The sequence below is a fragment of the Python bivittatus genome, unplaced genomic scaffold, assembly GCF_059951505.1.
Source record: "Python bivittatus isolate LINGU-HERP-01145 unplaced genomic scaffold, Pbiv_v1 ctg000190_np1212, whole genome shotgun sequence".
Classification (NCBI taxonomy): Eukaryota; Metazoa; Chordata; class Lepidosauria; order Squamata; family Pythonidae; genus Python; species Python bivittatus.
Window position 1 is genome coordinate 21,714,523 of NW_028277042.1, and position 15,013 is coordinate 21,729,535.

Genomic DNA, 15,013 nt, shown 5'->3' on the forward strand with positions numbered 1-15,013 from the left:
TCCGCTCCCACCAGTGGGCAACCATGGCTGCCTGCACTCGGTTGCCCTCACCAAAGGCATCTCTCTGGACAAATCAGTCAAAGATCTCTGCAGAAAGTGTGCTTGATAGGAACTGAGGGGTGAAGCACACTAATCCAAATGCTTAAGAGTTCGGGAGTTGGTTTTGCGGAGGGAGGTGCTGCCCAGCAGCCAGCAGACCTGCTTCCTGACTTACAAAGGTATCCCCTGCTGACCTCGTCCCTTAGCTGGTGTATGCTGGCCTCTAACTGACCAGCGGCTTTGCTGAGTCTCAGTCCTACCCATCGCTTGCTCTTTGACCCTTTCTGTAGAGGAGGGGGCTGCGGGGGCTGTCTGCGATTCCCCGCCACTGAATGTGTCTATAAGAGACGCCTATTGACTGATCTCTACCCTAGACCAAAGGCACGTACAGCAAAATCAAATCAAAACCTTTATTACGACCTTTAGGCCAGAGAACACCACAATAAAATACATAAACCTGTAATTATTAATCAAACTAAAATGTAGACATAAAATATATCCAAATATAAATTGCTTCTCAGCCTTTTGGCTAAGATCAAGGGTGCACGGTAGACGTAGGCCGTGACTGATCCACCTGGCTCACCTTGATGGCAACGGTCAGGTGCAGCGACCACCTTCCTTGGTTTCCTTCTCCATCATAAGTGATCACTCCGGGGTTCCAACAAAGGTGGCAGTTTGGCTGCTTTGCCCTGGGTGCCTCCACATCAGTTAGCATGATCTAGAGATTACGGGGCATTTGTACATCTGGACAGGCAGAAAAATTATCCCTTGATATGCCCCTACAGATCCAATCTCAGAAGAATTTGACTACTAATCGAATAACATGCCATAATAATAAAGAAACAGACTCAGAAGTAGATGATGATTCTTTCAAATTCCTCATGGCAGAGACCTTTTACCACCACCCAGTTAAAAAAAAAGGGGGGGGGGTCAGAAAACTGGCCGTGCTGAAGGCTAAAAGAAGGCATCCTATCAATATATGGGGTGTGTGTAGATAACTCAAGAAGTGATTCAGTGGCAAATGCTGAACCAGCTAATACAGGTCTCCTGTAGATAGGCCCAGTTTGTTACTTAAGGCTACTCTGAACATAACAGGAACCATGCTGAAAGAAATATAGGAAAGGGTACTTAAAAGAACGGCATATCAGATATGGTTGACGCTGTCCTTGCGACAACCTGGCTCAGCAGCAGCGTGGCCCAGCACTCTCTCTGCTGCCACCCGTGGCCCACATTCCACCACTCCACCTTGGGAGCCCAGGTGATGATAATCCATTCCTGTTTCTGGTTTTGTAGCACTTCATCTTCGGGAAAGGCCATCCCACTGTCAGTGTATTTACAGAGGCAAAACGCATCCTGACTTTAAGGACTGTTTCATAACATCTCCCTGCCTTTCAAAGTGCTCGCCGCCTGACTTATCATCATGTGCATCACCCTCTGCCCCCCTGCAAAAGGAGGAGCTGCATCTATCCCTTTAAAAAAGGGAAAAGAAAGAGTTCTTTCTTTGCTGTAAATTTTTGCTAATCTATTTTGGAGGCAGAGACAAATTCAGCAATTATAACATTAGGAAGGAAGCCAAGCAGAACTTTGACATGGACACACCACTTCCCAAGGAAGATGCTGGGGGATCGCTCTCCTTAGCCGCATAGGCTGAAGAACAAAGGAGACCTGCAGAAACCAATGACAGGGGAAGAAAGGCCAAGAAGCCACCACTTTAGGATCCTTGGAACGGTATTGCGACCAAAGAAGTCCTTGTGGAAGCTTGTGTCTGCGCTGCTCGCTTTGCTCTCCCGGACCCTTTGTTGGGGAGCATGTGATCTCACCATCTGGGATTTTCTGGGAGGAAAAGTGCTGACAGAGGAACCTGTAGCCTACAGGTGAGTGTTTGGGACAGGCTAAAAATACCTGCATTCATCTAAAATCACTTCAGAAGAAACGCTCTTCCAAAATCTGTGTCCCCCCCTCTTATTTCTCACTAGCAGCGCCACAAAGTGTTTGAGATGCCTAAGTCATCAGCACCGAGGCTGTATTTGGACTTCTCCAATAGCACCACTGATCTTCCTGCCAACTGGACCAATGAGACATTCTGTGCAAGTGACCAGCAAGTGGTAATCCCTAGTGAACTCTTCTTGACTCTGGGGGTGATGAGTTTTGTGGAGAACTTGCTGGTGGTGGCTGCCATTGTCAAAAACCGGAACCTCCATTCACCCATGTATTACTTCATCTGCTGCCTGGCTGTTTCAGACATGCTGGTGAGCGTCAGCAACCTGGTGGAGACCCTCTTCATGCTTCTCATAGAACACGGGGTGCTGATCATAGAGCCCACGATAGTCAGACAGGTAGACAACGTCATGGACATGTTGATCTGCAGCTCCTTGATGTCTTCGCTCTCTTTCCTGGGTGTCATCGCCATGGACCGCTACATCACCATCTTCTATGCCTTGCGGTATCACAGCATCATGACCATCCAACGGGCCGTGATCCTCATCGTGGCTGTCTGGCTGATCAGCAGCATCTCCAGCGTCCTCTTCATTGTCTACGACAGCACTGCCGTCATCATGTGTCTGGTGGTTTTCTTCCTCTCCGTGCTGACCCTGATTGCAGGGCTCTACATCCACATGTTCACCCTGGCACACCAGCACGCCAGGCAGATCTCTACCATGTATAGCAAACAGCAGGCTCCCCAGTCTACCAGCATGAAAGGGGCCGTTACCCTCACCATCTTGCTGGGAGTCTTCTTGATCTGTTGGGGACCCTTCTTTCTCCACCTCCTCCTTATCCTCATCTGCCCCAACTGCCCTGCCTGCAAGTGCTACTTCCGTTACTTCAGCCTCTACCTCATCCTCATCATCTGCAATTCAGTGGTGGATCCCATAATTTACGCTTTCCGAAGCCAAGAGCTCAGGAGGACGCTGAAGGAGGTGGTCCTGTGTTTCTGGTGACAGAGGCGGAGAGGCTGGGTCCCTTAGGACATGGTGCAAACCTAAGGTGGTCACTTCACCCCAAACAGGGTGGCTGCCTTGCTGTCCGGGTGCACCGGGAAGGGCCAGCAGATGACCATTTGGAGTGACGCAGCACAGGAAATAGCTGCACTTTTGATTTCTGACTGTCCTTGGAAGAGCTCGACATCCTGCCGCTCTGGCTCTCCTAGCCAGCTGGGCGCTCATTGGATGCCCACCAGCTGGAGATAAAACCAATCGCCACTGCTGGAATCTGGCACGATCCATGCCTTCTTTCATCCGCTGCCTCCTGTTGTTCCCAGCAAACGCTGTCTTTGGCTCCCACAGGCTCTGTTTAGTCCCAGCTGGCAGACAGCAAAGGTCCAGCCCCTCCCTCCCAAACAGGTCAAATCCTGCTTTAAAAGTGGTGGCACAGAGGGAGGGGGATCCCAGCGAATGCAGCCCAGGGCATTTCTCACCTGGGACCAGAGATATCTTTTGCTGGAGAGCCGGATTCACTGATTGTCTCTCTTCTTCTGGCAGATGGGAGTGTTCAAGTGTTATTCTGTGAGAGGCTACACGAGAGGAACTCAGAGAATAAGGAATTACCCAGCTCAGTTCCACTTTTCGCTTGGGCAGGATGTATACTTTATGCTGGCAGTTTGAATGCAAATACCTTTCTGTACAGGATGGCTGTTGCTTTTTACTAAAACTAATGCTTGAATTTCAGGTGGCCCAGGATGTTTTTTGGCAGATCAGTGTGCTTACTTCCTTTAAATTTCGCAAGTTCCTCTCTCCATCATCATCAGCTATGCCTGCAAAGTTCACTTAATTTTCCCAAGCAAATAGTCACCCACTGTTTAAAGGTGAAAGGTATCTGAATAACATGAAGGCCATTGGGGGAGGGCATACAGAGGGAAATGCCAATGGAGCATAACAAATCAGCCACGAGATTTTGGGCTCGAAGTAAGAACCGGGGCCTCCGATCTGCAGCACTCTTTGCAATATTAGTGTATTTCTGTCTGCTGGACTGCTTTTAGTATAGACTCCTTGCAAGGCATCTTTTTCGGCATGTTTCCCAAGGGCATACTTAAAACCCTACTTTGATCATTGACAAGGCTAGTCTTGCAGATGTGAATCCACTCAAGAAGATAGCTTGATGGGCAAATTGAAACAGGGAGTCCCGTTTTCTGAAGGGAACAAGCAGGCTGCTTTCCAAGGTGTGGAAGGAGAAGACGCAGGCTCGCCTGTCTGCCTGCCTGCCTGCTTGCGCGCGCATGGATGGCCTGAGTCCCAGGATGGCTGGTGACAGGAAGATGAGATCCAAAGAGGATGGATTTCAGCCCCGACTCTGGGGAGGAATCAAGGGTGTTGGTTTGGGTGGGCAGGATAATTGAGGCCCATCTTCTACATTCCACCAGGGTTTCATTTCTCTTGCCTGAGATATCATTCTTGCAGGTTGTTCCTCTGTAAATGGGAGATAAAAGGGCTTTCAGTTGTTAAAAGGCAGGGAGGCTCACCTGACCAGGGCCTTGGGGTCCAGGTTCGGCCACAGAAGTGCCTCTCAGCACCCTTTCAGAGCACTCCCCAGTCTGGCTGCAGCGTCGGGGGGGGGTCTCCCTCTTTCCTTGGGGCCCACCTGAGCCTTTAGAGTAGAAAGTTTCGTCAAAACAGATGCTCCTCAGCAGGGAATCCTCTGCAGCATGTTACAAAGGATCTTCTGGGCAGCAGCTCTGGGTGAAGCCTGCAAGCGCCATCCTTGGGCCTGCTCGTCACGGCTGCCGACACCAGCCACGCACACTCTTGGGCAGAGAGTTCGGTCTTGCCTAGTGCTCCGGAGACCCTCCTCTTGGCCAGACCCTGAAAGCCTGGCACCCTCTGCTGCGCGAAGAGGACCTTCTTTCATCCCGCTGTGCAAAAGGCTGGTGCTGCTCTGAGCTCGCGAGCCCAGTGGCAGAGGTGCCCCCCGCCTCCCCTCCCACTAAAGCTAGGAACCCATCCTGGCTGGGACGTGAGCATCCCTGCCGCGGCCCTGGAGGAATCGTCCTCTGGAGCATCGCCAGGCGAGCAGCTTTGTGTGTCTTCCTGCCTGCGTTGCACCCGCTCCCTCTGGGCCCTCTTGGCTCCTTCTGGGAGACTCCTCAGCTGGCAGCCTCCGGATTGGTTGGGGTTCAGTTCCTGGAGGTGACAGGACTGAGGGAGCAGGAGACCATTGGCTTCAGACGGCAGGCCTAAGGGGAGGCCAGGCCCTCTGGAGGCCCTCTCTCCCCCCAGGGCCCGTGGCTCTTCCCCTCCGCAGCTCTGCCTGCAGGGGCTGCCCCGGAGCAGTGGCTGCACCCACATGGTGGGAATTCAGCAGCTCCTCAGGATGAGCCCAAACGCCTTTTCTGACTGTATTTGGCCAGTCCCTCGGATGTCCCCGGCTGCGAGAAGGCCCCGATATGGCTGGGCTGCTGGGTAAGTTCTACAGAGCGGGAAGAGCTGAGATCCATGACTAAGGGGCTGCTTGGTTACCTGGGCTGGAGAAAGGCTTGTGCTCAGAAGTCAAGATGGTGGCCACGCACTGGCAAGGGCAGGGCTGCAATCGCTCCGTCGGGGCTGCCATCTTGACTTTCGGACCATACCCCATGGGCACCCCTGTTCATGGCCTTCTGATGCCAAAGGGGGCGTGCTGCTCCCCTGCTCCTCCTTGTTCTAGCACTCCCTTGCTTCCCTGCCTGCCTTCCCCTCCCCGCAGGCCGACCGCCTTCTGATCTTCCCTTCCCCCCTTCCAAGCGGGAAGCTAGTGGGAGGGCAGGCGAGGTACATAGGAAGGGGAGAGGCGATTTGTCCGGGTGGGGCGGCCAGGCTGGATCGCAGGCAGGTCCCGGGGCCGCGGCTGCCTCGGCTGCCTTCGCGGCCGTCTCCCACCTCCAAAGCCAATGCGGACGCCGAAGGGGGCAGCCCGGAGCTCCCCCCGACCTGGCACTCGACGGCGGGCCTGCCGGCGAGAAGGCGCGGGAGGCGGGCGCGCGGGCAGCCCGGCCTCGCCGGAGCCTTCGTGCTCAGACTTGCGCTCGTCGGCAGGCGCGCGCGCGCGCGCGAGCCAGCGAGCATCCGCCGAGGCTGCCGGTGCGGCGGAGGGGACAGGAGGCTCCGCCAGCCCTCGCGGATCGGGCGGGGGCAGCGACGCGGTTCCGCTGCGTCCCCGGCTGTGCGGGGGCCGCGGCAGCTCTAGCTTTCCGGCTTCGCCCCTCCGGCCCAGCCCCAAAGCCTTCTGCGCAAAGGGCAGAGGTCAGGCCGGCACGCGAGCCTTTGTTTCCCTCCGCAGGGGCCGCCGGCACAAAGCGGGGGGCGTGGCCCCTCCCTCTCCTACCCGGAACGGCGGGGCGGGGGCTCGCTTTGTGGCCCGGCTTCTTTGGGACGCCGGCGCCTGAACAAAGGCGCGGAAGGGGAAGGGAGCCGCCCAAGCCGGGCTGCGGCAGCTCGTTTCTCCTGCCGCCCCCCCCCCCATTGCAGCCAAGCAGGGCTTTGTCCCCCGCCTCTCCGGACTTGCCCCCGGCGCCCAGCCCCTCCCCCTCCTTTTAAGGCTGCTGCTCCCGGGACAGAGCCCCGAGTCGCCCCCTCCTCTCTGCGCGCGCCGGCCCGGCGGCCGACGCCCCCCAGGGCCGCGGGGCTGCGGATTCGTCGGCCGCCAAGAGCAGCTCCGGGGGCGAGCCTTCGGCCGGGACGGAGTCACGCCGCTGGGCAGCCTTTCGGCGCCGCTGTCGTCCACAAACAAGGCATAATAAAAGCGAACTGAAAACAAACAAAGGGACCCTCCCCGACCAAGGGGATGGAAACGGCGAACAGGACCAAAGTCGGGCTGCGGTCCCGGCTCCTTCTCTGGAGCTGCAGCTCCGCGCCCGGGGGGGCGCGTGCGGGAGGGACTGCGTCTTAAGGAGGAAGCCCTCCGCACACGCTCGGGAGCGCTCTCTTCTTCTCCGGCAGACCCCGGCGCGAGGCGTCGCTCCGTGAGGAGGCAAAGCGCCCGCATCCCGGGGGGGCAAGCGCAGCGCCGCCTCCTTGCCTCGTGCAAGCGCGGCTGGTCCTGATGCTGCGGGCCGGTGCAGTATTTTGCAGCGGCGCCTCCGGATTGGCCGAGCCTCCCGCGGTGACGTCAGCGCCCAGCCCGGGTGCAGCAGGCGCCCCCGATAAAACCCGTCGGCAGAGCCCGGCCGCCTCCTCCAATCGCTCCGCGCCCACCGCTCCTGCCGCTGCCCGCCCGCCCGCCCGCCCTCCAGCCCGCCGCAGCCGCCGCAGCCGCCGCAGCCGCCCCGCCGCCGGTGCAGCATGAGAGAGATCGTGCACATCCAGGCGGGCCAGTGCGGCAACCAGATCGGAGCCAAGGTAAACGGGCTGGAGCCGGGGAGCCGTCCCCGAGGCAGGCGGCTCGGGCGCGCGGGGTTCCGTCCGCACCGCTCTCTGGCCTGGACCCGTTTGTGCGCGGGGACGGGGCGGGGGTCCTTCGGCTTGGCAAGGCGGGGCTGGTTGTGGCCGGGTTCCTGCGGGCTATGCCCGGGGGAAGGGCGTGGGCTGAAGGGGGCCGAAGCGGGACTCCCCCTCCCCCGCCGCCTCTCAAAGACAAAGCGGGGAGTGGTCTCGCTCCCGTGCTGCCGCCGTCACATCTCGGCAGCCGGAGGACACCCGAATCTCAAGAACAAAGACCCGACCCGGTCCGCGTGCCAGGCAGCCTTGACCTTGGCGAGGCCAGAAGCTGAGGGGTATCTTGGCCTGTCGGCTCCCTCCTCCCCGCAATTTTCTCGCGACCCTTCCCTTTCTCTCGCCCCTCTCCTCTTCCGAGGAGGGGCGTCTCCCTTTCTTTTCTTAACCTGGAACGAAGGCGGTGTTCGACTACTTTGCGAACTGGAAAGGGAAGAAGGAGGGTCGTTATGGACTTTTCCACCTTGGCAGGCAGCACTGTGCGAAGGCAGGGGACTCGTCCTCCGACAAAGCATCTTTTCACTCCCGGGACACCAGGGCAAGGGGTGTCCGGGCCGCAGACAAAGATCTCGGTGGGGACCAACGAGAACCCACTGTCTGAAAGGACCGGTGCTGCCCGAACAGATCCCTCTTGTGCCAGCTGCCCGTGGCAAGGGCTGTGTCCTGGGAAAACGGGGAGTTTTCTCTGGGCAGAGACAGGGAGGGGTCTGCCGAGAGAAGGCAGAGAAGCTGAGGGCTTCTCAAAGGGGTGAGACACCAGCTGCCATGACTCAGTGCCACAAAGCTGGCTAATCATCCCTCCAGTCTCCTTCTCCACCCCCCCCCCAGACATGTGTCCCTGCTTTGAATAAAAAGGCCAACTCCCTGCAGTGAGACCTCGCCACTTAAGGCTCTGTCTATCCCCGTGGGTGGAGGAGCACAGCAGACTGAAATCAAATCAGCCTCTGGAGCACTTCTGCAGCTGAGCCTGGGGGCCCTCCCACCCACCCCCTTCAGGGGAAAGAGAGCCTCCCTTTATACTGGCAGGGGGTGGCAGTCCCCAACCAGCCCAGGAGCCTCTGGTGAATAATGAGCCATCTTTCCTTTCCTTTCCTTTCCCCACCCCCCACCCCCACCCCCACCCCTTGCTTTAGTTTGTGACAAAGCAGCTCGCAGTCTTCCAGTCTGGCCCACTGAGATATGGGCGGCTTTGCCCCACCTCTGCAGCAAGAAAATCTCAAGGTCCAGGAGGTGCTCCAGGACAAAGAAACGTTTTAAAAGAATTATTATTATTATTATTATTATTATTATTATTATTATTATTCACCAACTTCAGTGAAAGAGAAGCATCTCATGAAATACCAGAATCTTCAGTCTGAGATCTTACCTAATTCTGAATTAAGCTTCACTGCAAACAAAATACATGGAAATGTTGAACAACGCTGTTTAAATGGCTTAGTACCCCCTTCCCCCATGAGATGCACCAGGGTGGCTGGTAGCCTGTCATGACCTGTGACACTGGGGGAGGGGGGGAGAGCAGGTCTTTTTTCCAAGGGCTATCTGGGCGAGCATCCTCATGCATATGCTAATTATGATGAACAATCTCACTGAGAACTAGAACTAGATCGATGCGGGACTGAGACTGGCCTTTCTACATCCCCAGTCCATAGGAAGGAGGTTTAAGAGGCACTTTTGAGGGTCACCTTCAACTAATATGGCTGGACTCCCACCTCAGTGCAGTCACAGGAAAGGAGTTTTGGTGTGGAATATGACAAGTGAACCACCATTTCCCCAAGGGCAACTACTTCTGCTTATTCCTATCCTGTGACTGGCTCTGTATTTTAACACATCTTACAACTCTGTGAAGGCCACCCAACTGGGCTGGGTTGAAGCTGCATACGAAGCTGCCATTGGCTCATCATCTCCGCCTGTCTCCTTTGCTTGTGCCCCAGCTGAGGAATGGGATCCCATCGGAATATGTCAACCTGTGAGCCGCTGGAGGTTCCACATCCCAGATCATAAGCTTTTTCTCTGCAAGCAGGCCAGCTCACAAAAAGGCCTGTCCCCAAACCTGTCTGAAGTTCTGGGGTCTCTCATTAAAGACAAAAGAAAGTTGGGAGGGTTTCTGTCACTTGACCAACCCCGGAAGACCCTTCCTGTATCTTCCATTTCCCATTATTCTTCATCACTTCTAGAAACAAATGGCCGGCAATGGTCCTTCGAGTGCAGATCTGTTCAGGGAATCAGTCCTGTCATGTGTGGACGCTCACTCCACTCCTGACCTTGCCAATGAGGAGCGGCTGTCTAGGAATCGCAGCTCCATCTGCAGGGGATGGGCGGCGCTGAGGACCAGCCTCCTGCCTTTGCCTTCCCTGATCCGCAAGCCGTTTAAGGGTGGTGCAGCCTCCTCCAGTTCCACTTCCTCCTAATTCCACGGTGAGAGAGAGCTGGATTCCTAAATTAACAGGACATGCCACCCAGAGAAGCTGTGACTGTCACCGGGGGAATGCTGCCTAGCCCTTGTTTACACGATCAAGCCTTTGTTCCAAGTGCTAGAAACTGGATCCTGATGAGCTGTTGCCCTTCAGGGCTCTCTGGGGAATATGTGACGCTCTTGCTGCAGTCCACCTCAGACTGTTGATCCCAGTGCATTTGCACCAATACCCAGAAGTCATGTGCTTTTTACAGCCAAGCAGCGCAGAAGGCTGCAGGGCATGCTGAGGGCTAGCAGAGGCCACACAGAAATTAAGGCTCCCTCCCTGGTTGGCTGTGATGTGACACCCCCCCGCCCCCCGCCTTGTATGAGAGAAGCCAGAAATGTCTTCAAGTAAGTGGGAGGGGTTTCAGCACCACGGTCAGATCCCTGGGCTGGCACACATCGCTCCTGTAGCAGGAATGGCAGATCGCACAAAACCTTTTGAGTTTTTGGAGGTTTGTGGGGGAAAGGTTGCAAATTGGGTTGCTTGGCAAAAGGAGGACATAACAGGAGCAACTTGGAATGTTTTTTCAAAGTATAACTGAGCAGAATAAGTGTCCTAGTTGCGCTCTGATCCCAGTTTTCAACCGTTTAAAACATCAAAATCACATATCTCAAATTTTTCTAACTTCCTCTTGTTCTTTCCTCAGTTCTGGGAGGTGATCAGCGATGAGCATGGGATAGACCCCAGTGGGAACTATGTCGGGGACTCTGATCTGCAGCTGGAAAGGATCAGTGTGTACTACAATGAAGCCTCCTGTAAGCTCTGCTCCCAGCCTAATCGATGTTTTCTGATATCAAGAACTTCCTCCTGGGCCCTTCTTGGAAAAATTATACAGGACGACTGTTGCTATCATCCCATTTGGCATATAGGTCCTTGCCATAGGCACTTTCAATGCTAGCAGGGAGAAAATGAAGCCTACACGCAGATGGTCTCACAATAGCTTTTGTCTAGTCCACACTTGGGGATCCTCCAGGTGCTGGTGCTGAGAGCCAGGATGTGGAACAAGGGTCCCCATACTCAAGAGGGAAGGTCATTTGGCCATGTATCTTTTCAACATAGCACTGCTACCAGAAGGAAGCATGAAGGAGTGGTAAGGATCGTGAGAGGCTTGGAGCCCTCATGTGTAGGTTTTTTGGTGCAACTCTTGGCAAAGGAACTCTTGGATTGCCCCGTAGCACAAAGCAGTTGTTGAGGGACCAAGCTCTGTACTTTCATAGGCTCAGTCCAGGAGGGTGTAAGAAGACGGGAGGGAGGAACCAGGTTGAATTAATACAAGTGCCTGTTTGGTTGATAAGCCTCCTAGGTTAGTCCACTCAAAGGAAAATGTTCTTTGTCCTTCCAGCTCACAAATATGTCCCCAGAGCCATCCTGGTGGACCTGGAACCTGGCACCATGGACAGTGTTCGCTCAGGCGCTTTTGGACACCTCTTCAGACCAGACAACTTCATCTTCGGTATTGTCCCTCTTTCTGCTCCTCTCGCCCAGATCTCCCTCCCTAATGTAGCATCCAGTTCTACCCCCTGGAAATGGCACAGCTTCTCTTTAGATGTGTTTCATTCGGGTTCCTGGGAGGTTGATGGAATTGCACTTGTCGGTCAGGAAGAATGGAGAGGCCATGGTGGGGTTGGTGATTCCGAAGGGGAACCAGCTAGGCCAAAGGCTGTGAGAGGCACAGAAACTCCCACTTAGACTAGGTTCTCTTCAGTGCCTTCTTGGTTTCTGAGGCAGAATCAGATATTTTTACACAAGGAATAATGCAGGCTGGTTACCAAGCAAACGGGTATTTAAGTCTCTTCCTTCACAGGTCAAAGTGGTGCTGGGAACAACTGGGCTAAGGGGCATTACACAGAAGGCGCCGAGTTGGTGGATTCTGTCCTGGATGTGGTGAGAAAGGAATGTGAAAACTGCGACTGCCTGCAAGGCTTCCAGCTCACTCACTCCCTCGGTGGGGGCACAGGATCGGGCATGGGGACCCTCCTTATTAGCAAGGTCCGTGAAGAATACCCAGACCGGATCATGAACACTTTCAGTGTGGTGCCTTCCCCCAAAGTATCTGACACCGTGGTAGAGCCTTACAATGCCACCCTGTCTATCCACCAGTTGGTGGAAAACACAGATGAGACCTACTGTATTGACAACGAAGCCCTCTATGACATCTGCTTCCGGACCCTCAAGCTGGCCACTCCAACCTATGGAGACCTCAACCACCTGGTTTCTGCCACCATGAGTGGAGTGACCACCTCTCTGAGATTCCCGGGACAGCTCAATGCAGACCTGCGCAAGTTGGCTGTCAACATGGTTCCCTTCCCTCGCCTCCACTTCTTCATGCCTGGCTTTGCTCCCCTCACGGCCCGTGGGAGCCAACAGTACCGAGCCCTAACCGTGCCTGAGCTCACACAACAGATGTTTGATGCCAAGAACATGATGGCAGCCTGCGATCCCCGCCATGGTCGCTACCTCACTGTGGCCACAGTCTTCAGAGGACGCATGTCCATGAAGGAGGTAGATGAGCAGATGCTAGCGATCCAGAGCAAGAACAGTAGCTACTTTGTAGAATGGATTCCCAACAATGTCAAGGTGGCAGTATGTGACATCCCACCCCGCGGCCTGAAGATGTCCTCTACCTTCATTGGCAACAGCACAGCCATCCAGGAGCTCTTCAAACGCATCTCAGAGCAGTTCACTGCCATGTTCCGGCGCAAGGCCTTCCTTCACTGGTACACTGGTGAGGGCATGGATGAGATGGAGTTCACAGAGGCCGAGAGCAACATGAACGACCTGGTCTCTGAGTACCAGCAGTACCAAGATGCCACTGCTGAAGAGGAAGGGGAGATGTATGAAGACGATGAGGAAGAGTCGGAAGCCCAGGGTGCTAAGTGAGGGGCCTGGATGGAGCAACACTCAGCCCTCCCTGGGAAGAACCCAGCATTGACATGATCCTGTGGCTCATCTTCATCTGCCAACTTTGTTCCCCATTTGCTGAGTTTTAGGCAACCGGCTTCTAGTTGCTTCTGATTCAAGAGTTCCAAAACTTAAAAATTCAGTATTTGACCATCTTTTCTCCCTGCTCCTCAGTCTCCAGTTTTATGAGTTAGTGGAAATCCCTCTGTTCGTCACTTTGATAATTTCAAGGACCCTGTTCTTTACTGGTCTGTGTCTATTTTTATGTTTTGGAATACTTAATAAATTATTGCCGTCCAGCTTGTGGGTTGTCTGCTTTCTATCATTCAGAGGGTTGGGTGGCTGGGTCAGCAAATATGGAAGTATGAGGTGTCCGTTCCTTTGGTCCCCATTTGGGTGAGCTCATCTGTCTCTCTAAGGAGGCAAGATACGACTCCTAGAGATATGCCTTGAATGCTTCCAGGAACCCAGCATTGTCTCCTGAGAGGAAACACCCAGGAATGGCTGGTCGGGGCCATCTAGACAGTCACAATGTGACAGCGGGAATCTCTTTACCTGTTGTGGGTCACCAGCAGGAAGATGCTGAGCTGTTTGAGGCCATTCCCTGCAGGCCCATCACTGGCTCTTGCTAAGAAAGTGGCCTCTGCTTGCATAGATTTGCTAGAAGGGCGGCCTGACTGATTCTGGAGACAAGCCAAAGGGATCAGGTGGTCACTGCTGGATGGAAAGAGTGTGATCTGCTTGTAGGGCAAAAGGATCGCTATCCTTGCCACTTCCGCATCTGGGTGTGCTTAAACAAAACACTGAGGCCCAGGGGAGCCAACCATATTCCAGCTTAGCCTATGCGAGTCTGTTTCAGGAAAACATCAATGATCTTCTGGTTACAAGTCTTTCTTCCTGCCATGCCCTTTATTTAGGAAAGCAGGGTGGGGGCAAGCGAGCGCCCCAGCACAAAGTGCCCAGCAGACTCCTGCCTCCCTCTGGCCAGGTGGGGCTTACATCCCATCCCTTCCCGATAGCCGCATCCAACTGTCTTCCTCGTGGTTTGGCCCAAGGAGGGACGGACCGTGGCTGTAGCGCTGGGATGTTTCCCTGGAATGGGGTCAAAAAAGTCAAGATGGCACTTGCAAGGGATGCACACATGTAAAAAAGGGGTGGGGCTTAAATGGTGTGGTCACAACTACCGTCTTGACTTTTTTGACCCCTACTCCCCGCAAACATCTCTGCCTGGAACAGACAAGTAGGGGAGGGAGGAAGGGTGAGAGGCAAGATCAGATTTATTTACTGAATGCATATCTCCACCAGTAACACACGATTCACACTCTTGCTTGAATAAAACCAAAGGAAAAATAATTTAGCAATAACAGGAACTCCTTGCTAAAGCCATTAAATAATAGTGACAGGACTACTACACCTCCCCCCTCCCTGGGATGAGTCAAATCACCTTTTGAACTGAAACCTTTATGTCATGGAAGGGCCGTATCACGCATGATAGACGGGTTTCTGCTGCAGGCCTTTGTTTCTTGGCATTTGCAATGCCCGCTCTTGCCACTGCCAATGTGTTCTCAGAGAGACAGATGAACCAACATCAAGGACAAGAATTTTGACTGGAAACCAAGGACGTGCTCTGAAAGTCCCTTCAGGGCACTCCAAAGAAGACATCTCCAGGTATGTTTCCTCTTTGACCTTGACCCACCTGATAAGGACCTGTCTGACATCTTTGTTAAAATGAATGAACGAATCCTTGCCATGCTTTAATCAGATGTATTCCTGAGAAAACAAGCTTAAGACTCCCTAAATTGCTTTTGAAAAGGGGGAAACAGCTTTTCCTTCACCTCCCTTCGTTCCAGACCACTGACTTGGAAGGGATGGGCAGATGTGGCTGCCAGTGGCTGTCAACATGTCCCCAGACCTCTGGGCAAGCAAGCACAGCTTTGGAGTCGGAGTCAGAGGTTGCCGCCTACTTGGCCGCTGGGGAAGGGGCAAGCAGAGCTACTAGGTTCACACCTCAGGCTCAGCCCCCATTGGCTGACTGACTGATCCCTGGCTGGGTTTGCATCACATGCACCATTCAGGGCCATTGCTGGGCGTGAGAGCAGGCTCTGGTTCCTCCTGGGCCAGGAAAGTGGTGGGGTTCCCTTCATCGGCCAGGTGGTGGCCTCGGGGCCCTGCCTTGGCCCTCTGCTCTGTGACCTCAGTGAGAGACCAGGGGGGGAC

At 54.5% G+C, this 15,013-nt stretch overlaps 2 protein-coding genes across 2 annotated transcripts; both read left to right on the forward strand.

The window, feature by feature from the left end:
• The first annotated feature begins 1,980 nt into the window (after positions 1-1,980).
• MC1R (melanocortin 1 receptor) lies at positions 1,981-2,978 on the forward strand. Its single transcript, XM_025173773.2, has one exon. It carries the CDS (start codon positions 2,037-2,039, stop codon positions 2,976-2,978), a length of 942 nt encoding a protein of 313 aa, XP_025029541.1. The 5' UTR covers positions 1,981-2,036.
• Positions 2,979-7,232: 4,254 nt separating this feature from the next.
• On the forward strand, positions 7,233-13,095 carry TUBB3 (tubulin beta 3 class III). Its single transcript, XM_088136284.1, has 4 exons — positions 7,233-7,343; positions 10,542-10,650; positions 11,238-11,348; positions 11,700-13,095. Exons 1-4 carry the CDS (start codon positions 7,287-7,289, stop codon positions 12,773-12,775), a joined length of 1,353 nt encoding a protein of 450 aa, XP_087992410.1. The 5' UTR covers positions 7,233-7,286; the 3' UTR covers positions 12,776-13,095.
• Positions 13,096-15,013: the final 1,918 nt, after the last annotated feature.